This window comes from Scyliorhinus canicula, chromosome 8 (genome assembly GCF_902713615.1).
Source record: "Scyliorhinus canicula chromosome 8, sScyCan1.1, whole genome shotgun sequence".
NCBI lineage: Eukaryota > Metazoa > Chordata > Chondrichthyes > Carcharhiniformes > Scyliorhinidae > Scyliorhinus > Scyliorhinus canicula.
Genome location: NC_052153.1, coordinates 21,136,653 through 21,154,471, shown reverse-complemented (window position 1 = coordinate 21,154,471; position 17,819 = coordinate 21,136,653). Strand labels below are relative to the sequence as shown.

The window sequence follows — 17,819 nt, the reverse complement described above, 5'->3', positions numbered from 1 at the left end:
GTGGTGTTGCTCTGTTATTTAAGGATGACATCCGGGCAATAGTGAGGGATGACATCGGTGCTATGGAGGATAAGGTTGAATCCATTTGGGTGGAAATCAGGAATAGTAAGGCGAAAAAGTCACTGATAGGAGTAGTCTATCGGCCACCAAATAGTAACGTTATGGTGGGGCAGGCAATAAACAAAGAAATAACTGCTGCATGTAGAAATGGTACAGCAGTTATCATGGGGGATTTTAATCTACATGTCGATTGGTTTAACCAGGTCGCTCAAGGCAACCTTGAGGAGGAGTTTATAGAATGTATCCGCGATAGTTTCCTAGAACAGTATGTAATGGAACCTACGAGGGAACAAGCGGTCCTAGATCTTGTCCTGTGTAATGAGACAGGATTGATTCATGATCTCATAGTTAGGGATCCTCTCGGAAGGAGCGATCACAATATGGTGGAATTTAAAATACAGATGGAGGGTGAGAAAGTAAAATCAAATACTAGTGTTTTGTGTTTAAACAAAGGAGATTACAAGGGGATGAGAGAAGAACTAGCTAAGGTAGACTGGGAGCTAAGACTTTATGGTGGAACAGTTGAGGAACAGTGGAGAACCTTCCAAGCGATTTTTCACAGTGCTCAGCAAAGGTTTATACCAACAAAAAGGAAGGACGGAAGAAAGAGGGAAAATCGACCGTGGATATCTAAGGAAATAAGGGAGAGTATCAAATTGAAGGAAAAAGCATATAAAGTGGCAAAGATTGCTGGGAGATTAGAGGACTGGGAAATCTTTAGGGGGCAACAGAAAGCTACTAAAAAGCTATAAAGAAGAGTAAGATAGAGTATGAGAGTAAACTTGCTCAGAATATAAAAACAGACAGTAAAAGTTTTTACAAATATATAAAACAAAAAAGAGTGGCTAAGGTAAATATTGGTCATTTAGAGGATGAGAAGGGAGTTTTAATAATGGGAAATGAGGAAATGGCTGAGGAACTGAACAGGTTTTTTGGGTCGGTCTTCACTGTGGAAGACACAAATAACATGCCAGCGACTGATAGAAATGAGGCTATGACAGGTGAGGACCTTGAGAGGATTGTTATCACTAAGGAGGGAGTGATGGGCAAGCTAATGGGGCTAAAGGTAGACAAGTCTCCTGGCCCTGATGGAATGCATCCCAGAGTGCTAAAAGAGATGGCGAGGGAAATTGCAGATGCACTAGTGATAATTTACCGAAATTCACTAGACTCTGGGGTGGTCCCGGTGGATTGGAAATTAGCAAACGTGACGCCACTGTTTAAAAAAGGAGGTAGGCAGAAAGCAGGAAATTATAGGCCAGTGAGCTTAACTTCGGTAGTAGGGAAGATGCTGGAATCTATCATCAAGGAAGAAATTGCGAGGCATCTGGATAGAAATTGTCCCATTGGGCAGACGCAGCATGGGTTCGTAAAGGGCAGGTCATGCCTAACTAATTTAGTGGAATTTTTTGAGGACATTACCAGTGCAGTAGATAACGGGGAGCCGATGGATGTGGTATATCTGGATTTCCAGAAAGCCTTTGACAAGGTGCCACACAAAAGGTTGCTGCATAAGATAAAGATGCATGGCATTAAGGGTAAAGTAGTAGCATGAATAGAGGATTGGTTAATTAATAGAAAGCAAAGAGTTGGGATAAATGGGTGTTTCTCTGGTTGGCAATCAGTTGCTAGTGGTGTCCCTCAGGGATCCGTGTTGGGCCCACAATTGTTCACAATTTACATTGATGATTTGGAGTTGGGGACCAAGGGCAATGTGTCCAAGTTTGCAGATGACACTAAGATGAGTGGTAAAGCGAAAAGTGCAGAGGATACTGGAAGTCTGCAGAGGGATTTGGATAGGTTAAGTGAATGGGCTCGGGTCTGGCAGATGGAATACAATGTTGACAAATGTGAGGTTATCCATTTTGGTAGGAATAACAGCAAACGGGATTATTATTTAAACGATAAAATATTAAAGCATGCCGCTGTTCAGAGAGACTTGGGTGTGCTAGTGCATGAGTCACAGAAGGTTGGTTTACAAGTGCAACAGGTGATTAAGGAGGCAAATGGAATTTTGTCCTTCATTGCTAGAGGGATGGAGTTTAAGACTAGGGAGGTTATGTTGCAATTGTATAAGGTGTTAGTGCGGCCACACCTGGAGTATTGTGTTCAGTTTTGGTCTCCTTACTTGAGAAAGGACGTACTGGCGCTGGAGGGTGTGCAGAGGAGATTCACTAGGTTAATCCCAGAGCTGAAGGGGTTGGATTATGAGGAGAGGTTGAGTAGATTGGGACTGTACTCGTTGGAATTTAGAAGGATGAGGGGGGATCTTATAGAAACATTTAAAATTATGAAGGGAATAGATAGGATAGATGCGGGCAGGTTATTTCCACTGGCGGGTGACAGCAGAACTAGGGGACATAGCCTCAAAACAAGGGGAAGTAGATTTAGGACTGAGTTTAGGAGGAACCCAAAGGGTTGTGAATCTATCGAATTCCTTGCCCAGTGAAGCAGTTGAGGCTCCTTCATTACATGTTTTTAAGGTAAAGATAGATAGTTTTTTGAAGAATAAAGGGATTAAGGGTTATGGTGTTCGGGCCGGAAAGTGGAGCTGAGTCCACAAAAGATCAGCCATGATCTAATTGAATGGCGGAGCAGGCTCGAGGGGCCAGATGGCCTACTCCTGCCCCTAGTTCTTATGTTCTTATGTAGCTGATCATCATGTTCAATACCCTAATCCCACCTTCCCCCCATATCCCTTGATCCCTTTAGCCCGAAAAGCTATATCTAATTTCTTCTCGGAATTACACGTTTTGGCCTCTTGATCTTTAGAATTGAGGTCACCCGTCTCCAGTGTACTAATGCATCATTGATTAATAGAGCTACTCCTCCACCTTTTCCGATGTCCATAGAATCCCTACCATACAGGAGGCCATTTGGCCCATCGAGTTTTCACCGGCCCTCCGAAACAGCACTCTGCCTGGGCCCACTCCCCTGCCCGATCCCCATAATCCCACCTAACCTGTACATCTACGGACACTCAGGAACAATTTTTAGCCTAGCCATTCCACCTAACCTGCACATCTTTGGATCGTCTTGTCCTTCTGAAATGTAATGTATTCATAAATATTCAGATCTCAGCCTTTGTCATCATTCAGCCATGTCTCTGCAATGGCGATCAGATCATACATATTTATTTTTGTTTGCAGTCACAATTCATCTGTTATTAATGCTACAGGCATTTAGATACAGAATCTTTAGTTCTGTCCTTTTACTACTTTCACAACATCTAGCCTGATCTGAGAACTGTGTCTAATCCTCTGATTATGCTAGCCTCTACATTCCAGTTATCTCCCCCCACTTCAATGGCTTCCTATACCACAGTGCCATAGAACATAACAGCGCAGTACAGGCCCTTCAGCCCTCGATGTTGCGCCGACCTCTGAAACCACTCTAAAGCCCATCTACACTATCCCCTTATCATCCATATATTTATCCAATAACTATTTAAATGCCCTTAATGTTGGCGAGTCCACTACTGTTGCAGGCAGGGCATTCCACGCCCTTACTACTCTGAGTAAAGAACCTACCTCTGACATCTGTCCTATATCTATCTCCCCTCAATTTAAAGCTATGTCCCCTCGTGCTAGCCATCACCATCCGAGGAAAAAGGCTCGCACTGTCCACCCTCTCTAATCGTCTGATCATCTTCTTTGCCTCAATTAAGTTACCTCTTAACCTTCTTCTCTCTAATGAAAACAGCCTCAAGTCCCTCAGCCTTTCCTCATAAGATCTTCCCTCCATACCAGGCAACATCCTGGTAAATCTCCCCTGCACCCAATGCTTCCACATCCTTCCTATAATGCGGCGACCAGAAATGCACGGAATACTCCAAATGCGGCCGCACCAGAGTTTTGTACAGCTGCAACATGACCTCATGGCTCTGAAACTCAATCTTTCTGCCAATAAAAGCTAACACACCGTACGCCTTAACAACCCTATCAACCTGGGTGGCAACTTTCAGGGATCTATGTACATGGACACCGAGATCTCTCTGATCATCCTCACTACCAAGTAACTTACCATTAGCCCAGTACTCTGTCTTCCTGTTACTCCTTTCAAAATGAACCACCTCACACTTTTCTGCATAAAACTCAGTTTGCCACCTCTCAGCCCAACTCTGCAGCTTATCTATGTCCCTCTGTAACTTGCTGCATCCTTCCGCACTGTCCACAACTCCACCGACGTTAGCGTCATCTGCAAATGTACTCACCCATCCTTCTACGCCCTCCTCCAGGTCATTTATAAAAATGACAAACAGCAGTGGCCCCAAAACAGATCCTTGTGGTACACCACTAGTAACTGAACTCCAGGCTGAACATTTCCCATCAACCACCACCCTCTGTCTTCTTACAGTGAGCCAATTTCTGATCCAAACTGCTAAATCACCCTGAATCCCATACCTCCGTATTTTCTGCAATAGCCTACCGTAGGGAACCTTATCAAACGCTTTACTGAAATCCATATACACCACATCAACTGCTTTACCCTCGTCCACCGGTTTGGTCACCTTCTCAAAGAACTCGATAAGGTTTGTGAGGCACAACGTACCTTTCACAAAACCGTGTTGACTATCCCTAATCAAATTATTCCTTTCTAGATGATTATAAATCCTATCTCTTATAAACCTTTCCAAGACTTTGCCCACAACAGAAGTAAGGCTCACTGGTCTAGTTACCAGGGTTGTCTCTACTCCACTTCTTGAACAAGGGGACAACATTTGCTATTCTCCAGTCTTCTGGCACTATTCCTGTAGACAATGACGACATAAAAGATCAAAGCCAAAGGCTCAGCAATCTCCTCCCTAGCTTCCCAGAGAACCCCAAGATAAATCCCATCCGGCCCAGGGGACTTATCTATTTTCACACTTTCCAGAATTGCTAACACCTCCTCCTTATGAACCTCAAGCCCTACTAGTCTAGTAGCCTGCATCTCAGTATTCTCCTCGCAACATTGTCTTTTTCCTGTGTGAATACTGATGAAAAATATTAATTTAGCACCTCTCCTATCTCCTCGGACTCCACGCACAACTTCCCACTATTGTCCTTGACTGGCCCTACTCTTACCCTAGTCATTCTTTTATTCCTGACATGACAAAGCTTTAGGGTTATCCTTGATCCTACCTGCCAAAGACTTCTCATGTCCCCTCCTGGCTCTTCTTAGCTCTCTCTTTAGGTCCTTCCTAGCTAACTTGTAACTCTCGAGTGCCCTAACTGAACCTTCACGTCTCATCTTTACATAAGCCTCCTTCTTCCTCTTGAGAAGTGATTCAACTACTTTAGTAAACCATGGTTCCCTCGCTCGATCACTTCCTCACTGCCTGACAGGTACATACTTATCAAGGACACGCAGTAGCTGTTCCTTGAACGAGCTCCACATTTCAATTGTGCCCATCCCCTGCAGTTTCCTTCCCCATCCTATGCATCCTAAGTCTTGCCTCATCGCATCATAATTGCCTTTCCCCCAGCTATAACTCTTGCCCTGCTGTATATACCTAACCCTTTCAATCGCTAAAGTAAACGTAACTGAATTGTGGTCACTATCACCAAAGTGTTCACCTACCTCCAAATCTAGCACCTGTCCTGGTTCATTATCCAAGGTTAGTATGCTCATCTGCCTCCCAATTCCAGCTCTCATTTATACAAGCTGAAAGAATCTCAAACCTTTTGGACAATTGTAAAGGCTGAGGCGTCTCTACTTCTACCGTCTTGATCTCCGTACCTGCCTCACTTGCAGTCAGTCACACTCTCCTATACCTGACCACTGAATCCGTTTTTTGCTTCTAGACATGTTATAAAAGAGTTTACTACCAGGTCTCATATGTAGTGATACAACTTTGGCACTAGATCAGCACAGCAAAAGAGCAGAAACAAGATACGCTAAAATGTGCTGGTGCAAAAACATGTGTCTTTTTCTCTGCTATGAAGTTAAAACCGTCAGATTAATCATGACAACATTGTACCATCTTATCCAGAATCTGATGCAAGGGGCAGAATATTAAAACTTGGAAACAAAAATAGGAACACTTCAGAATGTTGACTAGTTTGCACAGAAAGAGTTTGAAAAATAAAATGTATTTTTAAATAGTGTTTTTTAAAAGCAAATGTATTTATTTACACAATGGAAACCGACAAAGAGGTTGCAGTTACAGTGCATATAAATAAAGCTATGAAGCTGCTCCCCCAGGATTGCAAGCAATAAGAAATGTGTAACTTATTTCTGTAAGACACTTCACACCTATTTTGTTGGGAACTCGGGTTCGGTGCTCTCTGCAAACCTGGTCTTGCTGGTTGTGAACACAGGGCAATAAAATCTGACACAAAGGGAAGTGCCTATAAATTAATTGTTCGCACTGAGACACATGTACATTGGGCAAATGAAAAGATGAAATTTAACGTGAGAAATGAGGGGACATGATATGGATGAAAAATGAATGCAGAAACAGAAGCACTGATAAAATGACAGTGAATGCAGGATGGGGCGAGAGGTGTCAAACAAGGGTCTGATGAGGACGCAAACGTATTATAAGTGAGCATGTTCTATATGTCAATCTCAAAGTTTGCTGATAGCACCAAAGAAGTTTGTTGTGAATTTAGGTCTGCTGGACAAAGCTTTTCAGATTTAGTGCCATAATTTGGACTTTGTAAACAGTGACTGTGCTCTCATTTGAGAGTTGATTTACTGTAGCTACTTGCACAGAAGAACCCAGGGCAATAGTTCCATCCTTGTGACGTGAATTGCATATTCGAGTCTGGCTTGTGCACTTCCACAACCTCTCCAAAGGTGGTGAGGAGTGATAAGGATGAAGTCAGATACAAATTGCTAAGCTGCTTAGTTTCATAGGAAGATGAACATACAGAACAGCAGCTATGATTAGCACATTAGATGGTATGAGCAGCAGGTTGGACAATGGTATTTAATTACGTAGCTCGTGAAAAGGCACAAGCTTGATAAGGCGATTTACTTGTTTCTATGCTGTAATGTCCTAATAATTTTAAGGGAAGTGGGGAAAGTGAGAACATGTTTGTGAACCTGAGATGGTTTGCAAAACATACTTTCAATGGAGTTCAGCAATCATCCCCAAATTAAACCTGCTGTGTTTAAGATGATCCCTTGTGATCAATACCATACACAAACACCACTCCCATTTCAAAATTAAAAGTCAAGACTCACTTGGGATATACTGGTTCATATAAGCATTTCTCTTGTCCTGAATACCCAATGTCAAAGAGCAAGATGTATCCATTTGCAGTCTGAAAGAAACAGAAATCAAAATTATACTTAGGAAAAACCTCTCTAAGGTTGCCAATTTTCCCAGAACCATGGAAGTATTTTTGCCATGATAATTCATACCTCAATAACAAAGGGCGCAATAAGGTCAACAAATTAGAACATAGAACATACAGTGCAGAAGGAGGCCATTCGGCCCATCGAGTCTGCACCGACCCACTTAAGCCCTCACTTCAACCCCGATTCCCTTAACCCAATAACCCCTCCTAAGCTTTTTGGATACTGAGGGCAACCAGTATTGGCATGGCCAATCCACCTAATCTGGACTTATTTGGACTGTGGGAGGAAACCGGACCACCTGAGGGAAACCCACACAGACACGGGGAGAACGTGCAAACTCTGCAGACAGTGACTCAGCAGGGAATCGAACCTGGGACCCTGGCGCTGTGAAGCCACAGTGCTAACCATAATGCTACCATCAGCCATGTTCTTTTGCAAATTTATGAATACAAGTTTCATTTTCTACTGATACATACACAATGTTGGATTCCAGCTGCCCGTGATATTTAGTTCCCGGAATTCTTTTAAAAGCTTGTTATGACAATCCTTCAGTAGCACTTAATAGCTTTGCCTAAAGTAGGTTGACAATTCACTTTATAATAGATTCAGCTTTTGTTTTATGATCCAGATGCTTGGAACACGATACTTTTAGATTATAAGCAAACTTGATTTTCTCCCACTGAACATTGCTCATTTTAGAAACATAAGAACATAGGAATTAGGAGCAGAAGGAGGCAATTCTGCCCCTCAAGCCTGCTCCGCCATTCAATCAGTTCATGGCTGATCTCTTGCTGATCTCTTCCTGGTCTCAAATCCACCTCCCTAATTGTTCCAATTATCCCTTTAACCCATTTTATTTATCAGAAATATATCTATCTCCTTCTTCAAACCATTTAATGACTCAGAATCCACCGCACAATGGGGTAGTAAGTTCCACAAATTCACCACCCTCTGCGGGTAGTTTCTCCTTATCTCAGTTCTAAATCTACCACCTCCCAACCTATAATTATGAAAATAACTTATTTAAAAATAAAAGACTGCATTTCGGTGATTCCAGATTTCATGGCAAAGTAATCAAAAATAACAAATTCACTAGATGTAGAATCAATGCTCCAGACAATTGCCAAAAGGTTACATTTGAGATTTGCAAAGGAAATCTCTCCCACAGAATATGGAGTCTAAGTTGTTGAACTGCCTGAAAGAAAAATGGTTAATGCAGCCTTTTAACCAATTGATTTATCAAGTTATTATCTCTGGTTGATCAAGAAAGAAGCATTTGGTGGGTTGCAAACCGGCTACAACCTCTCATTTTATGGATCAGTATTAAAAGAAAGGCTCAAGAAGGTCCCGGTTACTGGCTCCCAGTTACCTTGACTACAGCTCTTCACACCCCACATTCTGTAAGGACTCCATCCCATTCTCCCAGTTCCTTCACCTCAGTCTCATCTGTTTTGATTATGTACTTTCCAAAACCGTGCTTCTGACAAGTCTTCATTCTACCTTAATCACGGTTTCCCACCCACAGTGGTTGACAGGGCTTTTAACCTTGCCTGACCCATCTCCTGCACCTCTGCTCTCACCATTTCCCCTCCCTCCCAGAACCAGGATAAGGTCCCCCTTGTCCTCATTTTGCACCCCACCAGCCTCCTCATTCAAAGCATCATCCGCCAGTTCTGGCATTATGTCACCACCAAACACATCTCTTTCTCTCTCCCCCCCCCTCCCCCCCTGCGGTCAGCATTCCGTAGGGACCATTCCCTCCAGATACCCTGGTTCACTCCTCCATCACCTCATCCTCTTCCCACAGCACCTTCCCAAGCATCGCAGAAGATGCAACACCTGCCCCTTTACCTCCTCCCTGCTCACCACCCAAGGGCTTAAGCGCCCTTTTCAGGCAAGACTACGTTTCACGTGCACCTCCTTCAATCTGGCCCATTGCATTCGCTAATTCGAAATGAGATCTACTCTATATTGGAATGACTAAACACAGACTGGGTGACTGCTTTGCGCAACACTTTTGGTCCATCTGGGGATATGGGGATAAGGCGGGGGTTAGACCTAGGTAGGGTGCTTTTTAAGAGGGTCGAAGTAGACCTGATGGGCCATATGGCCTCATTCTGCACTGGAGGAATTCTATGGTTCTATGATTGACATTATAATACACCATCCTGCTATCATGTCCTCATATCCATCCTTTAGCCTGTTGCAATGTTCCAGTGAAGCCCAATACAAACTGGAGGAACAGTGCCTCATCTTCTGATTAAGCACGTTACAGCCTTCCGGAACATGGAGGTCAACAATTTCAGACTGCAAACTCCCTCCTCCACCTTAACCCCACTTTTATTTCTATCAATTTATTTTTGTTTCTTTCTTTGATCCACGTGGTCACTGGGGCCATCTGTTCCCTCTCTAGGTTGTCCTTGGACACGATGCTTACTTCTACTCTGCCATAATACATTCTGATCCCTTAATGTGCCATTTTCAGCACCCTTCTTAGTCACTATCATGACCATACCCTTTGCCTTTCTAGCCAAAACATCTCCACCTTTCGCTGGCCCTCTATCCAGCCTCACTGATCCATGCCACCATCCACCCACAAAAATATGAGTCTCATCCTATTTCCAGTTCTCTCTAGCTTTGATAAAGAGTCACCCAGACACAAAACGTTAGCAGCTCCCTCTCTCTCCACTGAGACTGTCAGAACTACAGAGATTGTCCAGCATTTTCTGTGTTTGTTTCAGATTCCAGCATCCGCAGTAATTTGCTTTTATCTAGAATGGACAACCTATTCTTTTTTAATATAAATTTAGAGTACCCAATTCATTTTTTCCAATTAAGGGGTAATTTTAGCATGGCCAATCCACCTAGCATGCACATCTTTTGGATTGTGGGGGCGAAACCCGCGCAGACACGGGGAGAATGTGCAAACTCCGCACGGACAGTGACCCAGAGCCAGGATCGAACCTGGGATCTCGGCGCAGTGAGGCTGCAGGGTTAACCCACTATGCCACTGTGCTGCCCTATGGACAACCTATTTTGATGAACAACGACATTTCAGACAAAAGCAAAATACTACAGATGCTGGACATCTGAAAGAAGAACATAAAAAGGTGCAAAAATTCAGGTCAGGAAGCATCTGTGGAGAAAATTACTTAATGTTTCAGGTTTTATCAGAACTTTTATCAGAAGTCAGCATTAACTTATTGGGGAAGACTGACGCAAAAAAAGGTCGAGCCCTTCGAGCATATTGCTCACTCGGAGGCAAGAAGAAATGTATTTGTAGAAGTAGCAGCCTTCCTTGGTCAGAAGATGACTTTTCTTCTCCCCATTCTTCTTTTACCGAGTAGGTGTAATAGGCATCCTCCATCATTGCAAGGTGAAGGACAGAGCATCATAGTAATCTTGTCACAAGTAGGCTTACATTAACACTGCAATGAAGTTACTGTGAAAATCCACATTCCGCTGCCTGTTCGGGTACACGGAATGAGAATTCAGAATGTCTAAATGACCTAACAGCAGGAGGAAACCGGAGCACCCGGAGGAAACCCACGCAGACAAGGGAGAACGCACAGTGACCCAAGCCAGGAATCGAACCCTGGTCCCAGGTTTGATTCCCCGCTGAGTTACTGTCTGTGCAGTCTGCACATTCTCCCAGTGTCTGCGTGGGTTTCCTCCGGGTGCTTCGGTTTCCTCCCACAGTCCAAAGATGTGTAGGTTAGGTGGATTGGCCATGATAAATTGCCCTTATTGTCCAAAAAGGCTAGATGGGGTTATTGGGTTACGGGGATAGGGTGGAAGTGAGGGCTTAAGTGGGTTGGAGCAGACTCGATGGGCCAAATGGCCTCCTTCTGCACTGTATGTTCTATGTTCCTGGCGCAGTAACGCAACAACGCTAACAACTATGTTACCATGCCGCCCAAAGGTTGGAAGTTAAATTGTGTTCATCAGGCTGTTTCAGGTAAACCAGAATGCCACTTAATTATGAGCAGTCTAGGGCAGTGTTCTTCAAAGTCAGGGGCACAGCACTGTAAGTGGTGGGCGGGTGTCGGGAGGGTCACGGAGCCGTTGTCCTCGGTGCTCCCGATCACGCAAATCCCCGCGCAGCAGCTGGCTTTTCATAACGCCGGCTGCAAGCATGTTTAAAAAAAAACATTTGGCCGCATTGCGCATGCGTGCACGCATGCGCAGTGCCGCCGCTATTTCTTTTTAAACGGTTGCAGCTTTTTGTTTTACATGTTCTGTAGTGGGTTTTTTTCCACTTATTCATTTAGTTTTTATTTTATTTTATTTATTTGATTAATTTTATTCTTTTACAAGTTCGGGGGGGGGGGGGGGGAATTTATTTGATAAAATTTTACAGGAAACAAATTCAGAACTTTGGACAGATGGAGACTCCATACTTTCCGACACCAGTAGGCTTCACCTTCATCCAACAGGTTCCATCGGAGGAGCGTGTACGAGGGCCAAAGGGACCCAAAACCATTTTCTCCATTTTTGTCAGCAGCAAAAAAGGTAAGAGAAAATGGTGGCTCGCGCAGGGTCAGCCGGCGTGGGTCCCGAAGGTTGGCCGGTTGGTAAAAATATGTTCCTGGAAAAAAAGTTTGAAGAACACTGGTCTAGGGTTAAGAAAGAGGAAAGTCAGCTCAGCTATCATCACTCGTGCATAAGGTGGGTTCAGCCAGAACTGAAGATTCAAGTGGAATAGATAACTCTACTGCCAAAAAGGTAGCTCATTTACTTGATACTCCTAGGGCTATTGCCATTGCCCTAAGAAAGAATTGACGCAACCACATGGCTTGTAAAGATAGCTAACCACATGTTCCTAGACAATGAATTGGTTGACAAAGCTGGTAACATTTCAGCTATCAGGATTGTTAACCTTACCAAGTGTATCTCACCTTCTGATCACTTTACTAATCCTCTAATATCCATTAATGGTGATTTATATTGATAAATTGAATTGTAACTGTGACTTTTGTAACCAATAAACAATCACTGCATGACAGGCTGACATCCAAGAATCAGAATCGCAACTGTGTAGAAGGAGCCATTTGGCCCATCGAGTGTGCCCCGACCCTCCAAAAGAGCACCCAACCCATGTCTGCCATCGACTACCATCCAGTAGCCTTGACGTCGATCATTATGAAGTGCTTCAAAATGTTAGTCATGAGACACATCAACTCCATACTCCCAGAATGCCTTGATCCACTGCAATTCACATACCGCCACAACTGGTCTGAGAGTTCGGCTCAAGTTAATAAAGATTTACTATGCTATGAAACTAACTGTATTACTAATCATGTATTACTAATCATGGGAAGAAAATAATTACTTAAAGGAGGGGCGTAATTAGCTAATTGTATCACTAATGATTGAAAGGTGTGATGGGTTTTGTAAGAATATATAGTCAACTGTAACTGGGAGAAATTTGCTTTTTCACTTGCTGTAACTCTGTCACAGCTGTGCTACAGCCCCGCGGTAAATAAACGGTTCTTTTAAGTTATCTGGTGTTCGACTGATAATTACATTTGGACTGCAAAATTTAGTATTATCAGGTCCACAGCAGATGCCATCACCCTGGCCCTACACACATCCCCGGACAACAAGGACTCCTACATCAGACTCCTATTCATTAACTACAGCTTCTCCTTCAACACCATAATCTTAGCCAAGCTCATATCAAAACTCCAAAACCTAGGACTTTGTTCGTCCCACTGCAACTGGATCCTCGACTTCCTGACCCACAGACCACAAGCAGCAAGGATAAATAAACAACATCTCCTCTATGATAATCCTCAATACTGGGGCCCCACAAGCCTGTGTACTTAGCCCCCTACTATACTCCTTATACACATGTGACTCTGTGGCAAAAGTTGGCTTCAACTCCATCTACAAGTTTGCTGATGACACAACCATAGCGGGTCAGATTGCGAACAATGATGATTCAGAGAACAGGAGGGAGATAGAGAACCTAGTGGCATAGTGTGACAACAATCTCTCCCTCAAGGTCTGCAAAACTAAGGAGTTGGTCATTGACTTCAGGAAGCAACGAATCATACACACCCCTGACTGTATCAATGGTGCCGAGGTGGAGATAGTCAACAGCTTCAAATTCCTAGGTGTGCACTTCACTAACAATCTATCCTGGTCGACCCACATCGACAATACGACCAAGAAAACGGAACTGCGCTTATACTTCCTCAGGAAACTAAGGAAATTAGGCATGTCCACATTGACTCTTACTAATTTTTACAGATGCACCATAGAAAGCATCCTATCTGGCTGCATCACAGCCTCGTTTGGCAACCACTTGGCCCAAGACTGTAAAAAGCTAGAGGGTCGTGAACACAGCCCAGTTCATCACACAAACCCGTCTCCCATCCATTGACTGTCAACACCTCTGCCTTGGGAAAGTGGGCAGTATAATCAAAGACCCCTTTCACCCAGGTTATTCTCTCTTCCAACCTTTTCCATCTGGCAGGAGATACAAAAGTCTGAGAACACGCACTGATAGATTTCAAAACAGCTTCTTCCCAGCTATTACCAGACTCCCGAGTGACCCTCTTATGGACTGAACTGATCTCTCCACGCATCTTCTCTACTGAGTAGTACTACACTCTATGCTTCACCTGATGCCTGTGCCTATGTATTCACGTTGTATATCTAATGAACATCCTATGTTTTTTCATGTATGGAACGGTCTGTCTGGACTGTATGCAGAACAATACTTTTCACTGTACCTTGGTACATGTGCCAATAAACCCAAATCCAAATCCACGCCCCCTCCACCCTACCTTATCTCTGTAACCCTTCAACCTAACCTGCATATCCTTGGACACTAAGGGGAAATTTCGCATGGCCATTTTACCTAACCCACATATCTTTGGCCGTGGAGGAAACCCACACAGACATGGGGAGCATGTACAAACTCCACACACAGTCACCCAAGGCTGGAATTGAACCCAGGTGCCTGGCGCTGTGAGGCAGCAGTACCAACCATTGTGCCACCATACTGCCCTCGAGAAAGTATTAAATAAAACACTTAAACGCTTACAGATAGCCTAATCTGTGAAGAAATAGATATAAATCAGGAGGGATATAGATAATTAGGGAGAATTGAGATATATAATTAAGGCACTACATTTTTAGAAATTAAGATCCTCTTAATACAAATGAATTTAAGAAGAAACGGGTCAAATGTTTCACCCACACAAGGACATCTCTGAAATAAAAACAGAACGAGCTGGATAAACTCAGCAGGTCTGGCAGCATCTGTGGAGAGAGAAGCAGAATGAACGTTTCGGATCCATACGATTTTTCTTCAGAACCGAAAAGGGATAGAAATGTAATGAACTACATAGTTGGAGAGGCCGATGGGGGGGGGGGGGGGGGGGGGGGGGGGGGGGGGGGGGGGAGGGGAGAAGAGAGAGAGAGAGAGAGAGAGAGAGAGAGAGAGAGAATAGAAGAAAGTCAGAGCTAGGAGAGATTGACAAAGATATGGATGCAAGCTGTTAATGGCTGCATGAAGGATTAAAGAAGAAGAAATCTTTAATGTAATATGAAGGCATGGTTGGACACTTCTGATCTTGTGCCTTGCTAAGCAGGCAGCTTGCTACCCAGGGATTCAAGGTAACACTTTTAGGTTTTGATGGATGATCTCAATATTTTGACTGTAGCATTATAGAGGTTTAACTTTTGGATTCAATATTAGAGCCAAGGTTAGGTTTTCCATTGTTTTGTAATAATTAATGTTGCAATGTACTTAGTCTAAACGTTTATGCACGTTCGGTTCTTTCCCAAATTTTAAAATAAGTAATGGCTTGCGTAGTATTCTGTATAAAACTCAAAAGAACCACCTCTCTGCATACTGCCAAGAAGGGATATGCATCATTAAATGAGACTCCCTGACCCTTATAATATCCAGGTAATTATAACCTGATGACCAGGAGGTTACATTTTCTGCTGGTTACTCACCTTGAGGGAGAAATAGAACATCTCTTCAAACCCAAACAAGTGTGCAAGGGGTGGCTGTTGGAGGGCACTGCCCTGATCTAGCATAGCCCCAGAAGGGGTTAAGCAAATAACCCACTTCAAATAGGCGCTGAATCGGTTTTGAGTTGTTACAGAATTAGATACTTACGTTTGTGCCTAAAATCTGTATTTTAGATTATAAAATATAGAAGGAAGAGTGTTTAACTGACAGTGATATGAAGATCTAGATTTAAGTATCTTGACATCAAGGCAGCATTTCACCAAGTGTGGCATTAAGCAGCCCGAGCAATGGGAATCAGGAGGAAAACCATTCCGCTGGTTGCAGTCATACCTGGGACAAAGGAAGGTGGTTGTTGGAGGTCAATCGCTCCAGTCCCAGAATATCACTGCAGGAATTCCTCAGAGGAGTATCCTCACCCAAATATCAGCCGCTGTTTCAATCAATGATCTTCTTTCCATCATAAGGTCAAACGTGGGGATATTCGCTGATGATTGCACAATGTTGAGCATGATTTGTGACTCAGATACTGAAACAGCAAGACCTGAACAATATCCAGCCTTGGGCTGACAAGTGGAAAGTAACATTTGTGCACATAAGCTCCAGGCAATGACCATCTCCAATAAAAGAGAATTTAACCATTGCCCCATGATATTCAATGGCATAAACATCGCTGAATCCCCATGCTCTCAGTATCCGGGAGGTTTAACTTTGACAAGAAAACAGAACTAGCCATGTAAATTCTGTGTCTACAACAGCAGGTTAGAGGCTAGGAGTTCTGTGGCAAATAACTTACCCCAAACTTCACAGAGCCTGTCCACCATCTACAAGGCAGAAGTTAGGAGTGTGATGAAATATTCTTCACTTGCCTCTCACCACTCAGGAAGTTCAACAGCCAGGACAAAGCAGCTTGTTTGCTTGGAATTCCTTCACCAAACATTCACTACTTCCACCACCTACGCACAGTAGCAGCAATATGTACCATCTGCAAGATGCACTGCAGGAACTCACCCAAGATCCTTAGACTAGCACCTTCCAAACCCATGACCACCACCACCTAGATCATCAATGCATGGGAACACCACCATCTGGAAGTTCCCCTCCAAGTCTGACTTGGAAATATATTGCTGTTCCTTCATGGTTGCTGGGTTAAAATACTGGAAACTCTTCCCTAACAACACCGTGGGTGTATCACACCTCAGGGACTGCAGTGGTTCAAGGCAGCAGCTCCCTGACACTTTCTCAAGGGTAATTAGCGATGGACAATGAATGCTGGGCTAGCCAGAAATGCCCACATCTCATGAATGAGTTTTCAAAAAATGCAGGTTGACACAAGCCCAGGAAACAGCATTGTATTCAAGATTACAAAGGGAAATTGGATTGTCTCTATCCTATCGGAGACTTAAGAGGAAGTGTCCTAATTAAAATGACTTCTAGAACTAATTCATCCTTGTTTAGTTTCCGTAAACCCGACAGCAGATGGAGGTTAGTGATTGATTATACATTGCTAAACAAATTGTGTGTGCCGCACACTGTTCAGTAGAATTATAATGCCCTTCTCTCTGGTGTGAAAACGGAAAAATATAAATTCAGTATTGGCCTAGTAAATGGCTTTTAATCACACCCATTTAAAGAAACGATTGGCAGAAAATAGTGATGACTGCTTCTGATGCTGGGCTAGATTGTTCCAAGGATATCGAAATAGCCCTGTCCTTTTTTCTGTTCATGTTGCAGACAAGAGACTCAACTCTAATGTACATGACATATTTGAACCAGTTAGTTTAAGGACAGTTTGGTCAAGCTGATCCAGACTCCACTCACTTGAAGACATATGCTGGAGGTAGACACAGAGTTGCTGTGAGGGGTTTCAGGAATCTGTCCAATTCCTCAGCATATATTAATCAGAATACCAAATCTCGTTGGAAATCTTTAGTAATGAATAGATGTTCATGAACCAAAGAGAGAATGTACGTTTTTGAATTAGTATAAAAGGAAACGGCAGCACTTGGGTCTTTAGGAGCATCGAACAGAGCATGAAAAAGATTTGCAATTATATCGGCCTTTTACAATCATGGGACAACCAAAGCCCTTTTGATGCGCAGTAAATTGTGTAATGTTGAAAATGTGCCAGAAAACGTGTACACAGCAAGCTCCCACAAATGGCAATGTGACAATGACCAGATAATTTGCGTGGGGGATAAACATTGGTAAGGACACCGGGATAACACCCTTGCTCGTCTCTGAAATGGTGTTATGTCTCATCTGAAAGATGGTACTTTTAACAATGCAGCACTCCTGCAATACTGAACTGGAGGGTCTACCAGGATTTTTGCATTTAAACCCTGGAATAGGAGTTGAGCCCACAACCTTCTGAATCACAGGTCATAGAGTGCTACTGAACAGCTAGTGTTGCATCTGCAAATTGTAGAGCATTAAATGCAATTGTTGTTCTTCATGTACAAATAAGAGTATTGTTTCA

At 43.3% G+C, this 17,819-nt stretch overlaps 1 protein-coding gene across 2 annotated transcripts in view; it reads right to left on the bottom strand.

The window, feature by feature from the left end:
• The window catches only part of ric1 (RIC1 homolog, RAB6A GEF complex partner 1), a 161,512-nt gene that overhangs the window by 86,688 nt on the left and 57,005 nt on the right, over window positions 1–17,819 (bottom strand). The window contains exon 3 of one of the 2 annotated variants that reach the window (XM_038804247.1): window positions 7,234–7,313. The exons of the other annotated variant lie outside the window; for it this stretch is intronic. Coding sequence (XP_038660175.1) covers window positions 7,234–7,313 — 80 coding nt within the window. The remainder of the gene's footprint in view (window positions 1–7,233; window positions 7,314–17,819) is intronic. 2 annotated transcript variants of the gene reach the window in all.